At 50.7% G+C, this 18576-nt stretch overlaps 3 protein-coding genes across 3 annotated transcripts; 2 read left to right on the top strand and 1 right to left on the bottom strand.

Annotated features, from left to right (window-relative positions):
- Positions 1–2797: 2797 nt before the first annotated feature.
- LOC136486593 (uncharacterized) lies at positions 2798–4549 on the top strand. The gene is made up of 2 exons (XM_066483531.1): positions 2798–3769; positions 3897–4549. The coding sequence occupies exons 1-2, from the start codon at positions 2958–2960 to the stop codon at positions 4150–4152; spliced, it is 1068 nt and encodes a 355-aa protein (XP_066339628.1). The 5' UTR covers positions 2798–2957; the 3' UTR covers positions 4153–4549.
- An 82-nt stretch (positions 4550–4631) lies between these two features.
- Positions 4632–7222, bottom strand: LOC136486599 (thylakoid lumenal 17.4 kDa protein, chloroplastic-like). Its single transcript, XM_066483540.1, has 3 exons — positions 6925–7222; positions 5231–5477; positions 4632–5067 (listed from the first exon to the last, which is right to left on the bottom strand). Exons 1-3 carry the CDS (start codon positions 7129–7131, stop codon positions 4844–4846), a joined length of 678 nt encoding a protein of 225 aa, XP_066339637.1. The 5' UTR covers positions 7132–7222; the 3' UTR covers positions 4632–4843.
- A 2220-nt stretch (positions 7223–9442) lies between these two features.
- On the top strand, positions 9443–10098 carry LOC136486583 (uncharacterized). Its single transcript, XM_066483523.1, has one exon. It carries the CDS (start codon positions 9564–9566, stop codon positions 9837–9839), a length of 276 nt encoding a protein of 91 aa, XP_066339620.1. The 5' UTR covers positions 9443–9563; the 3' UTR covers positions 9840–10098.
- The last annotated feature ends 8478 nt before the right edge of the window (positions 10099–18576 follow it).

Raw genomic sequence — 18576 nt, 5'->3', positions numbered from 1 at the left:
TGACCTACTTTTATATTTCCATATATGTAAGAATAGATATAATAGATACATCGATTGCCCAATCAAAATTGCTCCTTAGCATAATATCATCTAGTTCTATTCAACCTTTGTGTATTTGTTGTTTCCTCCTCAAACCAACAACTAAATTTAGGATATACATGTCAATTCATGATTGTTCCTAGTCTTCCAAGAATTGCACATGCAAACACATGACGTACATTATAATCTTTCCACGTCAAATAGTGGAAATTCAAGGTTGTACTATACTCCTTCTGTTACATATTATAAATCGTTTTGACTTTTTTTGTTCATCCATTTTGCTATGTATCTACACATATTATTATATCTAGATGCATAGCAAAATGAGTGTACCAGAAAAGTCAAAGCGACTTATAATTTGGAACGGAGGGAGTACTTTCTTGTGACTCCCTCATATTCTGAAATAGACATGCCATTTCTAACAAAATGAGTATATGAGCCCAACACCACACCCTCTACAAGTTTTGTGTGTTCTTTCTTATATCAACAATCGAATTATATGGATGCCAAACTCATAGTTATTTCTGATTCCATTGGTGTTGGTGGTGGAAGATGATGTACGACGGTTTGCCCTCGTTAGGGTAAAAGTTGTATATCCTAGGTAAGGTAGAGCTTTGTGTGTACTGTCTTTGTTCTTTTGTAATCCTCCCCCTCCCAGAAAGCCACCTTTTATACCCCCCCCTCAGGAGGTGCTACAAACCCTCAGAATCGGTCACCCACACATACTCCTAACAAATGCCTCTCTGACGCGTGCTAGCTCGCGGTTGGCATGCCCTTTTGTCATGTTGTGGGGGCTGCCTTGTCGTCCTCATGCCTTGGGAGTCAAGCCGTTGAGATGCAGGCACAACAACCCAGTGAACCCGATTCATATCTACGAATGGGACAAGAGCAGGTAATTATGATAGCATATGTCCACTCCCATTCTCCAACCGTTCCATCTCATTTAGTTTGTCGATCTAACCCAAGCGTGAACATGAGAAGGCGTAATTCTAAAATCTCCATGCACCTTCCCAAGGACCCGCCCGCCTGACCTAGTCCTATACTCGGTACAGGAATACTTGGCGCGGGGCATCCTTGGCCAAGCACACTCCCTCCCTAGGTGGTCGATCGCCAAGGACCCTTTTGGGTCCTGGTTGGCCTAACTACCACGCCATTTTCATTGGTTGAACCAAAGCTATAGGGGCACTGGGTCATGGCCATCGTGTGTTAGGTGGGACCCCTAGTCTAGCAGCGCCAACAACTAGATCAATATACGTAACATATGCTAATCATCCTACATTAGATAGTGGAAGCCCACGCTGCACCACGTATTTGATTCCTTCTTTTGATGTGTAATGCGACAACCATACATATTACACTTAATGCGCAATCCAACCTGTAGCGTTGGTTCGGTGCACAATGCACCCTATTTTGTACAACTTCTGCGTGTCGTTTCTTGCATCAATAACTCAATTTAGTGAGAATATAGATGCCAACTCATAGTTATCTTCAATTCTGCCAGATCAGTATAGGCTAATACGACAATGCAACATATGTCAATTCTCACACGTCAGATTGTTAGAAGTGATAATGGACCGCGCACATTTGTTTTCCCCTTTTTACGTGTAATGCCACAACCGCACATCATGCACTTATCGTGCAATTCAACCTTGTAGCATTGGTTTTGTGTATGCACGTAGCATGACACACAATGGAGCATGATAAATATAAGATAATTAAACTAGTTTTGCTAAATGAAAAGAAATATAATCTAAAACAATCAATCCAAGTCGTCATGTCAGACAATGGAAGCCCACGTTGCACCACATATTTGATTCCTTCTTTTGACGTGTAATGCGACAACCATACATCTAACACTTAACGTGCAATCCAATCCGTAGTGTTGGTTTGGTGCACAGTGTACCCTATTTTGTACAACTTCTGCATTTTGTTTCTTGCATCACAACTGGGTTTAGTATGAATATCAATGCCAACTCATAGTTATCTTTGATTCTACTAGATCAATATAGGCTAATACGACAACGCAACGTACGACAATTCTCTCACGTCAGATTGTTAGAAGCAACAATAGACCACACATTTGTTTTTCCCTTTTTACGTGTAATGCCACAACCGCACAGATACTCTTATCGAGCAATCCAACCTCGTAGCATTGGTTTCGTGTACGCACATCGCATGACACACAATGGACCATGGTGATATAAGATAATTAAATTAGTTTCGTTATAAGAAAAGAATTATAATCTAAAACAATCAATCCAAGTCATGTTAAGAATCGTTTCAAGTTTTCTTATAAATCCCGGGCAGTGACAATGCTACATAAACGACGCGTAACTTGGAACGCAGAGCACTATCACATGCCGCAGCAACCTCGAGTAATTTATTCAATGCTGTTTTCCATAAAATAAAATAAACAATATATAATTTCTTCAATACAGGAATAATATATTAATTAATTTTGCAAGTGATTGATTTATCCTTTCCCGGTATTCCTCTCCGGCCAGTTCTCTGCTCGCATCGGCAAAGGACACGTTCCCGTGCAGTCTGCAGTGCCACGCCAGATCGCCGTGCGCGTCACACGAGCGGGTGCTGCCACCGCGCGCGGCCAAAACGACCCTCGCCGAGAGCAGCGCGCGGCCGAGCCTTTTTTCCCCTTGCTCCGCGACGAAATTAAGCAGGCGCTGAACTGGCCCGAACTGGCGCGCAAGGCACGCATCGTCCAGGAGCACGACCCTTCCCCGACGTGGCACGGCCCGGGGGGCCTATAAATGCCGCCATTGCCTCTCCCTCTCTCTCCGCAAGCGCAAGCTAGATCGCCATTCCACTCCGCCTTCGGTTGGAGGCTCCGTTCCTAACCAACACAGCAACCTTTCCGTTCGAGAGAGTCCCTTGCGTTGCGTTGTCGGTGGGTCGCGAGGATGACGCCGGCGAGCGTGGTCGCCATGCCCAGGAGCGTCCCGTTGGCGCTGGCGGCGTTCCCGGCGCCCGCGAGGGCCGGGGAGCGGAAGAACGCGCGGTCCTTCAGGCCCGCGGCGTGTGGCGCCGGGGACGACCAGCAGCAGCCGCCGTCCATGGCCGCGATGCCGGCGTCGCTGCGCGCCATCCAGGCCAGGAGGAAGCAGGCGGCGGCGCAGCGAGGGGTGACGCGGGCGATGGCCACGAGCGCGGCCGGGTGCGCCGTGGCGGCCCTTGTCAAGGCCGTGGAGGCCGTCCAGGGAGCGGCGGCTGGGGGCGCCGCCGAGGCCGCGCGTGGCGCCGGGGGCGCCGTGGCGTGGGTCTTCAGCAAGGTTCACCTCCAGTCGCCGGACCTCGCCGTCGGGCTGCTCGGGATGGTCGCCTGCTGCCTCGGCACAATCGTGGAGGCGGAGAGGGGCCGCATGGAGGCGAAGAAGCCCGAGGCGTCGTCGGGGAACGCAGCAGAGGCTGACCGCCCCGACGGCAACGGGGACGCGGCGGAGGAACCACCCGAGGACGACATGCCGGAGCTGGTGGAGGCGGACATGGAGAAGGAGCTGTGGGGCCAGATCGGCATCTTGCATGGCGGCGGCCTGTTCGGGGACAGCTACGGCCAGGAGGAACTCGACGAGGAAGAGATCAAGGAGATCGACAGCGCCCGCGCGCGGCGTCGGAAGGCGGAGTACGAGAGGATCATCGCCTCAGGCGGCGCCAACTCGCTCATCCTGTCCAACTACGCGCAGCTCCTCTACGAGTTCGACAAGGACATCAACAGGTGCCTCTTGGCGCATGCATGCATGCATGCTTTCAAATGCGACCCTTCATTCAATCACGATCTAATTAACCAACCTGTTAGGAATCTTGGTTTCTTACGCGTGATCACGGCACACATGTGACGACAGGGCGGAGATGTACTTCAAGCAGGCGGTGGCCGCCGAACCACCGGACGGCGAAGCGATGCGGAGGTACGGCATGTTCCTCTGGCACGCCCGCGGCGACATGGGCGGCGCGGAGGACATGTTTACCGGCGCCATCGACGAGGAGCCCGAGAGCAGCCACCACCGGAGCAGCTACGCGTGGTTCCTCTGGATGACCGGCGGCGTCGAGACCTGCCTCATCGACAGCGGCAAGCAGAACAACGGCAACGAAGTCGAATGAACCGCAGCACTTCGATCGGAAATACAATGCATCCAAACAAGACAAGAAGAAAAGACCTTACCACCGGCAAGTGCCCGGCGGCGGGCCGGCCATTTAGATGGTGCGTCTTGGTTCCGCGTGCCCGGCAATGGCTATACAGCAAGCATAGTATCATCCATGAGCAGCATCGGCCCTTGTAGGGGCCAGTTTTCCAGTATACTAGTAGATGGATGCGCATCAAGGAGCCAACCCAGGACCAGGAGGCAAACAAATAAGGTTGGCGAAGCTAGCGCATGTTAGAGCGTGTGTGATGCTAGTACTAGTAGTATGTAGAATAAAGCATCCATGCATCTTTCCATTCCATGGCATGGTTCCATCATGAGATAGTAATGTTATTATAACTGCATTGTGAATGAACAATAATAATAATATGCGTGTGGGGAAACCATAGTGCTTCCTTTTATATATATGTATATATGTGGTGCTTGAGTTTGCAAGTGTAAGAACTAAGAAGCATGGTTACATTGCTGCTGATATTTGAGATATACAGAGGTTTGTACATAGATCGATAGATACATAGATATGGAGAAAATCGGCATCACGTCTTTCTGCGAGGATCGCGTCTTGTTATGGTGGCTCTATAGACAGGCATGAACACTTAAAGGACGATATCGACATATTAACTTGAACCATAGGGATGAACTCTGTTGAATCACCTACAGCCCAGCTCCAATCTCGCGTCTGGGTTGATACTTGTGTTTCTACATAGCTTCTGAAGGTCAATGTAGCCAATGATTGTGTCCTCAAACACGACATCGTCCATCTTCGCATCATCAAAGGTCGATCCTGACAAAACTGTGTTCTTGAAGATTGCCCCTGTGAGATCGGCCTTCTCGAAATTGACACGGTCTATCACTGCATTCGTGAAGTCGGTTCCTGAAAAAGCATTTGAACCAGAAGAGCATACCATTCTGTTCATTCAGTATTACTGTATTACAGTATAAGTAAAACAATTCAGCAATATTGTGGAGTGAACAAGAACAACAAAATAAGCTGAGCAATTTTTCCTTAAAAAAAGAGGTGCACAATTAGTTAGTACCTTTGAAACTTGCACCAACAGCATAAGCTTTGGACATGACAACTTCAGTCATGTCAGCGCCGTCAAACTTTGCCTCGGACATTAATGCTGCAGCTAAAGACTTGCCTTTTAGATTAGTTTTCTCGTTCGAGTAATCACAGAACCGGAGATCAAGGGGCTTGTCATACACCCCATTTGCTTGACCAATTGTGTTCCCCACAAATGCACGCTCACATCGGTTTGGCTCCGTTGAGAGTGGAGGCAATCTCTAACAAAATAAAGCAAACAGTGAATAATGTAATGTCAGTAAAGTAATTCAGCACTGTAGTAAGGAAAAGAAGTCCTAGATTTATGATGAGGCTTCCGAAGATGCTGAGTAGACTGACTGTATATTCAGTTCACACTTACAGGATCAAAAAGAAAATGAAGAATAATTCTGTCTTAAAGCTAAAATAGTATTTCCTCCATTCCAAATTATAAAACGTTTTGTGTTTTCTAGATTCATATCTTTTGCTATGCACTTAGGCTGTCTCCAGGAGACCCATTGCGGAACCTAAACCCAAAATGGGTCTCCAACATAATACCTATAGCCTCCAACAGAGTACTTATATGGAAGACCCATTTTAGGTGCCAGAAGAGGCATAACCCAAATCTGAGTATTCTCTCTCCTGGAGACCCATTTGCAGAAAGAGTTTTCTTTTAGGTCTTGTTGTTGGAGAAGACCAAAAATAGGGGCTACCCAAAAGACGAATGCGTCTTATATTTTGGGTCGCGGTTGTTGGAGACAGTCTTAGATATATACTATGTCTAGATACTAGAAAAGCCAAAACGTCTTATAATTTAAAACAAAGGGAGTAAAATGTATTCATAGTTCACAACTCAACCTAAGCAAAGTGAAAATGGCCATGCTTCATCCGGTTAATCAGATCACCAAATAGAGCACAATAGTTATTTCTCCACAAATATTCCCCTCTTCTCTGTAGCTGTGCCACAGTACCAGAACCCACTTTTGAAGATGCAATGCCAATCTGAAGTCTCATAAGACTAACCAAGAACAGAATTTATTTCTAGCTTTAGATTGAGCGCAAGTGATGCTAAATTTCAGGTGCTTTTCAGAACATATAGAAAATTGAATTGAATAACGTGCTGAGCTTCAATAACTGATGTTGGCATGTTGCAGTAGCCCACATCAAATGCTGCGGTAGCTGTACTATATATTCTTTAACTGGAACAGCTCAAACTCGTGAGACTGATCCGATTTTATCACCATGAAAAAATACCTTGTAATTAACTCTTGAGTAGTGAGTACCAATACCTGTTTTAACAGAACCCTCAAAATCTTCCAACGGTTTTATTAAGGAAAAACATCTTGTACTTAACTAGTTATTGTTTTCCTTGTAAAGAAATTTTCAATGGACAGCTCTACATATTTTACAGCAACTTATTCTGAACTGAATTAAGGGAAACAGTAAATAGTGACTATGCCTGCTATCAGATCGCAAAATGTGAGGCCGATTCAATTCAATCAGAAAAATCACACCCAGTGACCCAGACCGAGACTAACATTTAACAGAGGTTAAAAATTCCATCCCAGCAATAGCTCCCTTTCACTGCCTAATGCAACGTGACGTTATCGATAAAAACTACATTCCAGAAGAAATTGCACCCCAGCCCGCAACGCGAATATGTGATAAAAAAGACGGATATTCACCAACCTGGCTGGCGGCAATGACCGGATTGGACGCGGACGCGACGGCCCAGGCCGCCAGCACGCCGCACGCGAGGCGGCCAGCGCCCTTGGCCCACGCCGGCTCGGTGTTCCCGCCGGCGTCGGCCGCCGAGCAGGCCACGCGGCACCTCGGCCGCCGCGGGCGGCAGAGCGCAGCGCCAGACGGCGAGGCGAGGCAGGACGACGATGCCATGCCAATGCGGTTGCGGTGTGGCTGGCTTGACCTGTGTGAGGTGAAGGGGAAGGGGAGGGAGAAGAGAGGGTGGCGATGAGGCAGAGTCGGACCGAGCTCTCCCCGCCCGCTATCTTATCGGCTTATCCGTGCCACGGTGTCCCTGTTCTCCTGACTTGGCGGGAGGCCCCACGGGGCCCACGTGAGACTCGAGGCGCCGCGACCATTTGGGAGCACCCACCCCGGTCTATTTTCGGACGAGTTCTGGTTCTTTCTCCCTTCCGTTCGATGCAAGTGGGCGGTTGAGTTGGATTTTGAGAACTTTGAAGCTGAAATCAGAAGGTAAAACAAACAACCTAACTATTGAGTTGGCTTTTGATTTTTTTAAATGAATTAAAAACTAAAAATACGTTTTAAATAACTTTTCCTAATTTTTATGCCGAGAAGCTAAAAATTTATTTCAAAAAAGATATTCCATCTGTTCCGAAAAAATAGATTTCAGCTTAAAAAATTGTTTCCAAATAAATCAATCTTTTAGAGACTGAATGGTTTATCGGGCTATTTATTTTCTCGAAGTCTCTGTGTTTATTGCACCCCTCCCGTCTCTCAATTTTAATATTGAGTTTATGTAGTTAGATGTGTGTAGTAAATACTATTGTTTGTGTGTTATTGGAACAATCATCGATCAGTGTGCAACTACTCTGGTTAATAAAGGATAGTATGGTATTTTCTCTATCATACTGCTTTCCTAAACTTACTTGGAATGTACGGGAGTATAGATATAGGGGCTGTTTGGTTGGCTGGTTCCGGTCCGGCCAGGATCTCCGCACGCGACTTCTCCGTGTTTGGTTGCCTGCGCCAGTAGTCGAGCCAGGCCCCGGCGGCGAAGCAAGATGCTCCTCCCAGCCAGGCCCGCTGGAAACGCAGGCATCGGGCGTTTCTGCCGAGCTAGGCCGGCGCGAGCGCACGCGCTGCATGAGAGCAGAGAGGAGCGGTGCAAGGCCAACTCATGCGTCCAAGCAACCAATCACCTTCTCTGTTCGGCCAAGCTGCATGCGCGCAGGCAACCAAACGGTGGGCGTTTGCATGGCGGCAGCCTGAGCAGTGAGGGCCTGTCTCGGCCGGTGCGGTGCAGGCTGGGGCATGCGAGAAACCAAACAACCCCATAGTTGAGTACTTGATATGAACAATAAGTTTCTTATGATGCACCTCCATCTTATAGCTATCCAAAATGAATAAAAAATGATTGTTGTCCCCTTTGCTCTAAGATGGGTATAGTCGAGTAACGGGTCAAGATGAGCAAGATTGATTCTTTTATTTAGTTTTTGTTTACACTAGATTCGTCGAACGCCCAGAGTGTTGCAGTCGCAGTAAACGGATTGAACAGATTCTGTGTTATTCATCGTGGAACCTGTTCGTTCTGTTTAATTAGTGGACCTACAACGAGGCTTTGAAATGGTAATTTGTGAGCACTCGTGACTAACACATGGGGTTTCACCATAGTTTAACTAGCCAAAACAATACCAGCTAACAGAAAGATACATGCGGGAGCAACTAAACGTTGCATCCATTTAGGTCATGTTTAGTTCCCCAAATTTCTGAATTTGGCACTATGCAAAAAGAAGATTTCCCGTCACATCAAACTTGCGGTACATGCATGGAATACTAAATGTTGACGAAATCAAAAACTAATTGCACAGTTTGGTTGTACTTTGCAAGACGAACGTTTTGAGCCTAATTAGTCAACGATTGGACAATTATTACCAAATACAAACGAAATGCTACAGTGTGCTACAGTGCTCTGGGTTTCCGGCGTCGCCGAATCCGGCCGGAACTAAACATGGCCTTAGACCTAAGCTAGGTTGTCTGGTTCATTAGTAGTCGTCAAAGGACCCCTTTGCTAAGGAGGCTATGCCATAATGTAAACATTCTTTTCCTCCTTAATTAGTGCGCTATTGAATAGCGTGTCGCGTAAAAACTATTTCCTACTTAATACAAAGATGCACAGACCTTTTGCATATTCCAGAAAAAAAAGAGACCTAGCTAACTAATAAGTTGATCTATTTGCCACTCAGGGATGCTGCTTCATTGCATCTGCTAGGACCACCATCTTCCAATCAGCAGCGATGCAGCATGTCGAAGAACAAACATCTCTTGCGCTGTCTTGTGCATCACTAAGCAATTATGCCTGGTGAGTTGGTGAGGACGCCCACTTTTCAGGGACATCACCATCTTTTCTCTCTGTTAACTCCTTTGGGCACTTGTATATGGCTCACAAGTCACAACCAGGCTATAACTCTCCTAATTTCGGAACAACCATCGTTGTCTTTTGTCTAAAAAAATCGGAACACCAACAACCCACACAGAGACGGGTCTGAAACCGAAGGCAAACCAAACCAACCGACCGACCGATCGTCCACCGCCTCGTCTCCGCTCTCCCTCGGCCGGCAGCCATGAACGGCATCAACGCCAACGGCGGCATCCTGTCGTACGGGAACATGGAGGGGTACGCGATGTGGGTGGCCACCGGCGTGGCGTCGGCCTTCTTCGCGTCCCTGGAGCGCTGCTCCTGCATCCACCTCCACACCGCCGAGGACGACGGCGACTACGACGAGGAGGAGGACCTCGAGGAGGCCAACCGCTCCTTCGCCCGCCCGCCGCAGGCGATCCCCGAGTACTACTACGACCGGTCCGGGTCCTCCGCCTCCTTCGCCACCGCCAAGATGTGACGACCAGGCATGGCATGGATCGCGGGGCCAGCCGGCCGGCCGTTCAGCATGCTTGATGATACCATCCATTTATTGATTTATTATTAGTTCTTGCTTGATCCGTTGTGTTCCTAGCCAAGAACACACAAAAAAAATGCGGCGCTCCGTCCCTATTGTAATAGTTGATGGATCTGTGACTCCGTACCGTGAGTTGTCTGATGATTTGATTTCTTTTTATTTTTTTCCCTTATTATGGGCTCCAAAATTGCTGCAGAGATCTCGAGCGACTCTGCAAATTTCAAATGTGTGTCATTCGAAGATTCAATGTTCGTCTGCATGCATATGCATTTACTTTCGCGTGTCACACAATCATGCCTGAGTGCATTTCCCTTAGCCTAACACTATCTCCAACAGCCGATCCCTAAATCAGTGACCTATACCCAGATTTGAGTTCGGCACAGTAAAAAAGTCAGCTACCCAAAACATTCCTTCTCCAACAGCCCGCATCCATCCCCGCCTCGCCGTCGTCGTCGGGCCTGCATCGCCGGCGAGCTCCCTCCCCTGCACGGCCTCTCCTTCCCTCCCTGCGCGCAGATCCGGCGAGCGCCGCCCGCCTCCTCGTCGTCGTCGGGCCCGCCTCGCCGGCGAGATCCCCCCCTGCACAGCCTCCCTCCCTCCCTGCGCGTAGATCCGGCGAGCGCCGCCCGCCTCCCTCCCCGCCAAGCTCCGCCCACTTCCCTCCCCAGCGAGTTCCGCCCGCCTCCCTCCCCGCCTTGCCGTCGTCCTCGGGCCCGCCTCGCCGGCGAGATCCCCCCTGCACGGCCTCCCTCCCTCCCTGCGTGCAGATCCGGCGAGCGCCGCCCGCCTCCCTCCCCGCCTCGCTGTCGTCGTCGGGCCCGCCTCGCCGTTGTCGTCGGGCCCGCCTCGCCGGCGAGATCCCCCTGCACGGCCTCCCTCCCTCCCTGCGCACAGATCCGGTGAGCGCCGCCCCGCGCGCGTCGCAGCAGCGGCCATGCCTCCGCCGCCGCGCTGCAGTACTTGGCCCGGTGGACGGCCACCGCGTCGGCGGACCGAGCCCCAGCCCCGAGCCCGGAGAGGAGCGCGCGTCATCGGTGCCCGTTGGCGCTCACCTCGTTGCCGCGGAAGACTTTGCATCTTCGAGAAAGAGGACACAAATAAGCGTCCCGGATAGCCTCATACCCAAAATGCAGGCTCCGTCTGCGTTGTCTGTTAGAGCCGATTAAAACACTGTGCATCACCGTTTTTTGGTATGCGTTGGAGACCGTCTAAGTTTTAGTTTTATATATTACGGATTGATGAACACAAAGGACCATCTATTCTCCATACTAATCACACCAGCGCATACATGTCTAAATCTACTTTACTGCAACCATGAATTGTGTTACGAACTTAGTGGATCTCAAAACTCAGTATCGGTACAAGGTGTTTGGGTCGGTAGCCGGATGAGAGCAGAGGACGGCAGCAGAGCAGGAGGATGGGGTCTGAGGAAGTTGCAGATGGAAGCAATAGTTTGTACAATAATCTTTCATCCCCCCATTCCTCTCACTCCCGGTATGTATACCGCTTGCTTCATGCTTTGGCCCATTCGGCGCCCGTGACGCGCCGGTTAGCAACTCTGGGCCGGCTGGACCGTCGTAGCTGTGGCCCATTCATCTCCTGCGTCTTCAGCCCGTCCTCAGCGAGCAGCTCACGCCCATCTTCAGCATTCATTGCCGGACTCGTCACAGGAGCCGGTCCAGTCGTAACACCCCCCCCTTCCTTGCGCGCCGAGCCGGTCCCATACGGCGGCGCGAGGAAACTGCTGACGAAGGAACTCCAAGTCCTCCCAAGTAGCTAAAGACCTGGGCAAATTAGACCACAAAACGAAACCTTGTGTGATGGAGCGCGTGTCGACGAAATATGGTCGGCAGTCCATCTAGGGGTATGCCCATGATGGTAGATTGTCGGTAGACGGTGCGCGTAATCAGGAACCAGATGGTGACACAAGGCGCAGAGACAGCGATTTAGACAGGTTCGGGCCGTCTGATCGACGTAATACCCTACGTCCTGTGTCTTTGGTGTATTGTATTGAGATGTATACTGTATGATCTGTCGTCTAGGGGACCCTTGCCCCTCCTTATATACTCCGAAGGGACAAGGTTACAAGTAAAGTATCCTATTTGGTACTATTACAATGTCTTGCGGTGCACGCCAAGCAGCGTCGTGCACGTCTTGATCTCACGGGCCGGGCCACCTCGGATGGTGCGGCCCATGTACCATCTTGTGGTACCCGGGGGTCTATCCCCCACAGCTAGTCCCCGAGCGCCATGTATTCTGATGCGACACACCATTTTAACCTTCTCCGAACAGTGAGGCTTGAGTTCTTGACATCTCCGACCACCGTTGTCGCCGGAGAAGTAGGTTGTCCGAAGAATGTATGGTGCTCTTAAGAAGAAAGAAAAAGATTTCCGTCCCGGAAAGTGTGCCCACTTGTATTTCTGAAAAGAAATGTAAGTGCGTCTTGAAGCGTAGCATCTTTGATCATCAGAGGCGTAGTGGTCGAAAAACAAGCACATTCACCGCAAGGTGAAGTGTGCCCACTTAGTCCCCGAGCCTGGTAGTAGGTGACGTAGGCACGTGGTGCCAGGGTCTAAAAAGAATTCCCAGTTAAGTTGAGAACTCAATCGTCGTACAGGCGATACGAGATGCACCGGCAGGTGCATCGTACCGATGTAGTCCCCGAGCTTGCTGGAAGGCGAGGTATGAGCCTTGTAGCAAGGTCCAAGTGAGAAAAAATATCCCAACTGTATGCGAGTTGCCAGTCACATGTAGTCAAGACGCAAAGTCCCCAAGCCGTGGTCGGAGAGTGGTCGAGGCAGTCCCCGAGCACAGGTCGAGGATGAGCGACGAAGTCCTCGAGCCATGGTCAGAGAGCGGTCGAGGCAGTCCCTGAGCACAGGTCGAGGAGCGAGCGACGAAGTCCCCGAGCCGTGGTCGGAGAGCGGTCGAGTCAGTCCCCGAGCACAGGTCGAGGAGCGAGCGACGAAGTCCCCGAGCCGTGGTCGGAGAGTGATCGAGGCAGTCCCCAAGCACAGGTCGAGGAGCGAGCGACGAAGTCCCCGAGCCGTGGTCGGAGAGTGATCGAGGCAGTCCCCGAGCGTAGGTCGAGGAGCGAGCGACGAAGTCCCCGAGCCGTGGTCGGAGAGTGATCGAGGCAGTCCCCGAGCGTAGGTCGAGAGGCGAGCGACGAAGTCCCCGAGCATAGCTCAAAATTCCTGTAGATAAATACGTAGAATGGTAGTACATGATGTACAAAATAATAAATTATGGAGAAAAAATCAGCGGTGAAGAAAATACGATCAGCAGTCATTTGCAAATGAGCATGATGTGATAAAGCAGTTGGTGCTTTGTGAACATCAGTGTTAATATGAAGTTTGTGTTTATACTTAATATAAACCGCTCGACCAGTTAGTATGTAGCTGAGTCTCCAGCCCTAGCTAGCCCGTGAACCATAACGCGGGGCGCGGAGCCCGTGCACGTGTAGGAAGAACAAAGCGTCGCTAAGGAACCGCTGCCGACCACCCATAACGCAGAGGGCAAACGCTCATGCACGTGTAGGGAGGAGCCGGAGACAGGGCCGTCTCTGGAGGCATCGAGCGTCAACATGACTGGTCGATGATTTGCATTAAGTATAGATGTATGTTATATTTAAGATGGTATACATGGACAAACGTTATTTGAAGAATAATCATGACGAGGACGTTGTGGAGAAACGTCGTAATGAAAATTATATTGAATATAAATATTAGAAGTGTACTTATCTTTGGATAGAAATCTGGTCGGTGGTGATGAATTATACTTGGTGTAATATTCGAAAAATAACATTAGCTATTTTTAGCCCTTTTGTTATGTAGAGGCGTAGCGCGATGTATTAACCTGTCCTGAAGAATGCGCCAGCCCTGGGCTGACCAACATCTCGTAGCGCGAGGTACGGAACGCTGCCGCGCGTAGAGTGCCAGTGTTACCAGGGAGCGACTGCCGACTACCTGTAGCGCAGAGGGCGGACTCTCATGCACGCGTGGGGTGGAGCCGGAGACAGTGCCGGCTCTGGGATTCTCAAGCAGGAAGGAAAACGTATCGGCGAACCGTTGTAAAAACTTATACATGTTTTGGACTGTATGTATGGAGAAAATTCGACGCGGAGCGCACCCTAAGGGTGGTCGGCGGAGGTGTACGATGATCGAAGAAATTTTCAATTAAAAATAATACTTAGCTTTATTGACGACCGGTGGGTGTAGTCGGTGTGTTGCGATGTTCGAGAGATGGCTTGACGTGTCGTTGGCGATGAAGTTGTCCAGTCCTCGAGCCTTTTGACCTGTCGTCATGACTGTGGTCGCGATTGTCATAGCGCCGTTCTTCGCGGCGATCATCATTGCGACATGGTCTGGTGGTCGAAGCTCGGCGGAGCCGCTCGGGATGTTTTCGACGTGGTCTGGTGGTCGAGGTGGTCGGAGCTCGGCGGAGCTGCTTGGGACGTGGTCGACGTGGTCTGGTGGTCGAGGTGGTCGGAGCTCGGCGGAGGCCATCGAGCGGTGACGACAAGTCGATGGCGAGGGACATCGGCGAAGGCCGTCGAGCGGTGACGATGAATCGACGGCGAGGGACGTCGGCGAAGGATGTCGGCGAAGGCCGTCGAGCGGTGACGACGAGTCGACGGCGAGGGACATCGGCGAAGGATGTTGGCGAAGGCCGTCGAGCGGTGACGACGAGTCGACGGCGAGGGACATCGGCGAAGGCTGATGAGGGCAGCGACGGCGAGTGGTCGGCGAGGGATATCGGCGAAGGCCGCCGAGCGGTGACGACGAGTCGACGGCGAGGGACGTCGGCGAAGGCTGATGAGGGCAGCGACGGCGAGTGGTCGGCGAGGGCTGACGAGAGCAGCAACGGCGAGTCGTCGACGAGGGCCAACCAGAGCAGCGGCGGCTAGTCATCGATGAGGGCTGACGAGAGCATCGGCGGCGAGTTGTCGACGAGGGCCGACGAGAGCATCGGCGGCGAGTTGTCGACGAGGGCCGACGAGAGCAGCGGCGGCTAGTCGTCGACGAGGGCTGACGAGAGCAGCGGCGGTGAGTCATTGGTGAAAACGACCTCGGAGGTGGTTCCGAGATCGGATCTGCTGTCGCAGGGGCTGGTGTAGCAGCGATGAATCGTCGTCGTGGACCGGGATGGATCTCCACGAGATTGACGACGAGAACGCGTTGTTGATTTGAGGTCCATCTGGCTCGCCATGGATCAAGCGCACACCTCCTACCCGGCGCGCCACTGTCGACAAAATATGGTCGGCAGTCCATCTAGGGGTATGCCCATGATGGTAGATTGTCGGTAGACGGTGCGCGTAATCAGGAACCAGATGGTGACACAAGGCGCAGAGACAGCGATTTAGACAGGTTCGGGCCGTCTGATCGACGTAATACCCTACGTCCTGTGTCTTTGGTGTATTGTATTGAGATGTATACTGTATGATCTGTCGTCTAGGGGACCCTTGCCCCTCCTTATATACTCCGAAGGGACAAGGTTACAAGTAAAGTATCCTATTTGGTACTATTACAATGTCTTGCGGTGCACGCCAAGCAGCGTCGTGCACGTCTTGATCTCACGGGCCGGGCCACCTCGGATGGTGCGGCCCATGTACCATCTTGTGGTACCCGGGGGTCTATCCCCCACAGCGCGTACCCTTGTTGATGGATCGAGTTTGCAGAATGCGTTCTGGAACGCTCCAGAGAATCACTTCCGAAGGCGGGTGACTGGTGACAGAATGAGAATTCCCTACTGACTTCTTGAGCTGCAAAACGTGGAATACCGGATGCACCGAAGACGAAGCTGGAAGCTCAAGTCTGTAAGCCACTTGTCCCACCCGAGCCAGAATACGGTACGGCCCGAAGAATTTGAAGGCCAATTTCTGATTACTGTGATGTGCTAAAGAAGACTGCACATATGGTTGGAGTTTGACGAACACCAGATCACCAAGCTGAAACTGCCGTTCAGACCGATGCTCATCAGCTTGTTTCTTCATCCGTTGCTTAGCACGGTTCAGATGCTGGCGAATCACCTCAGACATTAGAGCTCGGTCCGACAACCAAGTAGCCAAATCTGTAATGGGCATGTCTAGATGAGTGGAGACACCAAATTGGCGCGGTGCATAACCATACAAGACCTCAAAAGGGGATCGCCCCAGAGCAGAGTGCCAATTGGTGTTATACCAGAACTCGGCCTGATCCAACCACTGTCGCCACTGATGCGGACAAGCATGGACGAAGCAACGCAGGAAAGTCTCAAGGCATTGATTGACCCATTCCGTTTGCCCATCCGTCTGCGGATGATAAGCAGTGCTCATTCTCAGTTCAATGCCAGCCAACTAAAATAGCTCGCGCCAGAAATGACTGGTAAAGATTTTGTCGCGATCCGAGACAATGGCTTGCGGCATACCATGTAACTTATAGACTTGCGACAGAAAAGACTGAGCCACTGATCGAGCAGTAAAAGGATGCTTGAGAGGTAGGAAATGACCATACTTGGAAAAAAGGTCCACCACCACTAGTATGCAGTTATAACCATGCGAAGATGGCAAGCCTTCAATAAAATCCATTGATATCACCGACCAGACATTGTCAGGAACCGGCAATGGTTGCAGCAAGCCAGGCAGTCTGGAGCGATCAGGTTTAGCTTGCTGACAAACAACACAAGCAGCGACGAAAGACTGAACTGCTGACTTCATGCCGTGCCATGCAAAGAGTTGCTTCAGTCGGCGATAGGTGACTGACATGCCTAAGTGTCCTCCCACAGCTGTAGAGTGCACTGCTGTAATCAAGCGAGTATGCAACTCCGGATCAGCACCCACCCAAATTCTGGACTTGTAGCGCAGCAAACCATCTCGAAGAATAAAGTTAGTCACAGAATCTGGAGCCACAGCCAACTGTGCAATCAAGTGTTGGGCTCGATCGTCATGAGAGTATGACTCAACCACTGCCTCCAGCCACTGAGCCTGACAAACTGACAGGGCGGCCAGCTACGCAGAAGGATAACGGGAGAGAGCGTCAGCTGCGCCATTGTCCGCGCCCTTGCGGTATACAATCCGATACTGCAGGCCAATGAGTTTGGTGAAGACCTTTTGCTGCCATGGTGTGTGAAGCCATTGATCCGTCAGTTGCACGAGACTGCGGTGATCGGTAATGATCTGAAACTCGGCATGCTGCAAGTAGCTGCGCCATTGCTCCAGGGCCAACAAAATAGCCATATATTCCTTCTCATATGTAGACAATCCTTGCAAGCGAGGTCCCAAAGCTTTACTGAGGAATGCCAAGGGATGACCCCCTTGCATAAGGACGGCACCAATCCCCGTGCCACTGGCATCAGTCTCTACAGCAAAGGGTCGACTAAAATCAGGCAAGGCCAACACCGGAGTAGTTGTCAGGGCATGCTTCAAAGCTGCGAAGGCCTGATCCTGGGTGGATGTCCAAACATAAACAACACCTTTGTGAAGAAGATCCGTCAAGGGTTTGGAAATGATGCCGAAGTGTTTCACAAAGCGCCTGTAGTAACCTGCCAGGCCCAAGAAGCTACACAGTTCCTTAACAGACCGCGGAACAGGCCATTTCAGAACCACCTGAACTTTGTCAGGATCCGTGGCCACGCCCTTCTCTGAGATGACGTGCCCCAAATAGTGAAGCTGCCGTTGTGCAAAGTGACATTTGGACATCTTCACCTGCCACTGATCTTGCTGCAGCAACTGTAATACCAACCGCAAATGCTCAACATGCTCTTCATAGGAACGACTGAAAATGAGAATGTCGTCGAAGAAAACGAGCACACATTTACGCAACAGGGGGTGGAGAGTAGTGTTCATAGCCTTGAGAAAGGTGGCTGGCGCTCCTGTGAGACCAAACGCCATGACACGGAACTCGTAATGGCCGGAGTGAGTTTGAAAGGCAGTCTTGAATTCCTCTCCGTGCTGCAAACGAATCTGGTGATAACCCGCTGTCAGATCGAGGCAAGAAAACCAAGATGCATGTGTGAGTTCATCAAGTAGCTCTTCAATGACTGGGACTGGATACTTAGCCTTGACTGTGATGGCATTGAGTTGTCGGAAGTCCACACAAAAGTGATATGTCCCATCTTTCTTCTTGACCAACAAAACCGACGAAGAAAATGGACTAGAACTAGGTTGGATCAGTCCCGCTTGCAGCATTTCAGTCACCTGATGCTCAATTTCATCCTTAAGTAAGGGGGAGTAGCGATAGGGCCTTACTGAGAATGGACTGGCACCAGGAAGTAACGGAATGGCATGGTCGCAATGGCGTGACGGCGGATAGCCGGTCGGAGGAGCAAAGACAGACTGAAACTCTGTTAAAAGTGCTGCAATCTCCGGTGGAACAGGCTCCTGACGAGCTACAGCATCATCTGACCAAATAGTGGTAACCTGAATGACCGAACCGATGGGCAGGCTCATCAGCTCACCTTGCAAGCAACTGTGGCCTTGACCATAGGGAATGAGCATCCACTTGTTGTGCCAATCTACCTGCATCAGGCTGCGAGAAGCCAACCAGTCCATACCTACAATCAACTCATAAGATGACAGAGGCAATAGCTTGTCTGCGGAGACAAAATCACAATGCTGAACAGACCAAGACAACTGAGCAATTTGAGAGCAACAAGCCACTTGAGAACCATCAGCTATGGTGACTTGGAGAGCCGGGCTGAA

The sequence above is a fragment of the Miscanthus floridulus genome, chromosome 1, assembly GCF_019320115.1.
Source record: "Miscanthus floridulus cultivar M001 chromosome 1, ASM1932011v1, whole genome shotgun sequence".
Lineage (NCBI taxonomy): Eukaryota > Viridiplantae > Streptophyta > Magnoliopsida > Poales > Poaceae > Miscanthus > Miscanthus floridulus.
The sequence above is the reverse complement of the archived record's forward strand: the minus strand, read 5'-3'. Positions and strand labels throughout refer to the sequence as shown.

Excerpts from the sequence above, each read along its gene's own strand:
- LOC136486593 (XM_066483531.1), top strand. The coding sequence starts at position 2,958 with ATGACGCCGGCGAGCGTGGTCGCCATGCCCAGGAGCGTCCCGTTGGCG. Across the intron at positions 3,770-3,896 it reads TTCGACAAGGACATCAACAG|GGCGGAGATGTACTTCAAGC; the intron begins GTGCCTCTTGGC and ends ATGTGACGACAG.
- LOC136486599 (XM_066483540.1), bottom strand. The coding sequence starts at position 7,131 with ATGGCATCGTCGTCCTGCCTCGCCTCGCCGTCTGGCGCTGCGCTCTGC. Across the intron at positions 5,478-6,924 it reads CGGTCATTGCCGCCAGCCAG|AGATTGCCTCCACTCTCAAC; the intron begins GTTGGTGAATAT and ends TTATTTTGTTAG. Across the intron at positions 5,068-5,230 it reads TGTTGGTGCAAGTTTCAAAG|GAACCGACTTCACGAATGCA; the intron begins GTACTAACTAAT and ends ATGCTTTTTCAG.
- LOC136486583 (XM_066483523.1), top strand. The coding sequence starts at position 9,564 with ATGAACGGCATCAACGCCAACGGCGGCATCCTGTCGTACGGGAACATG.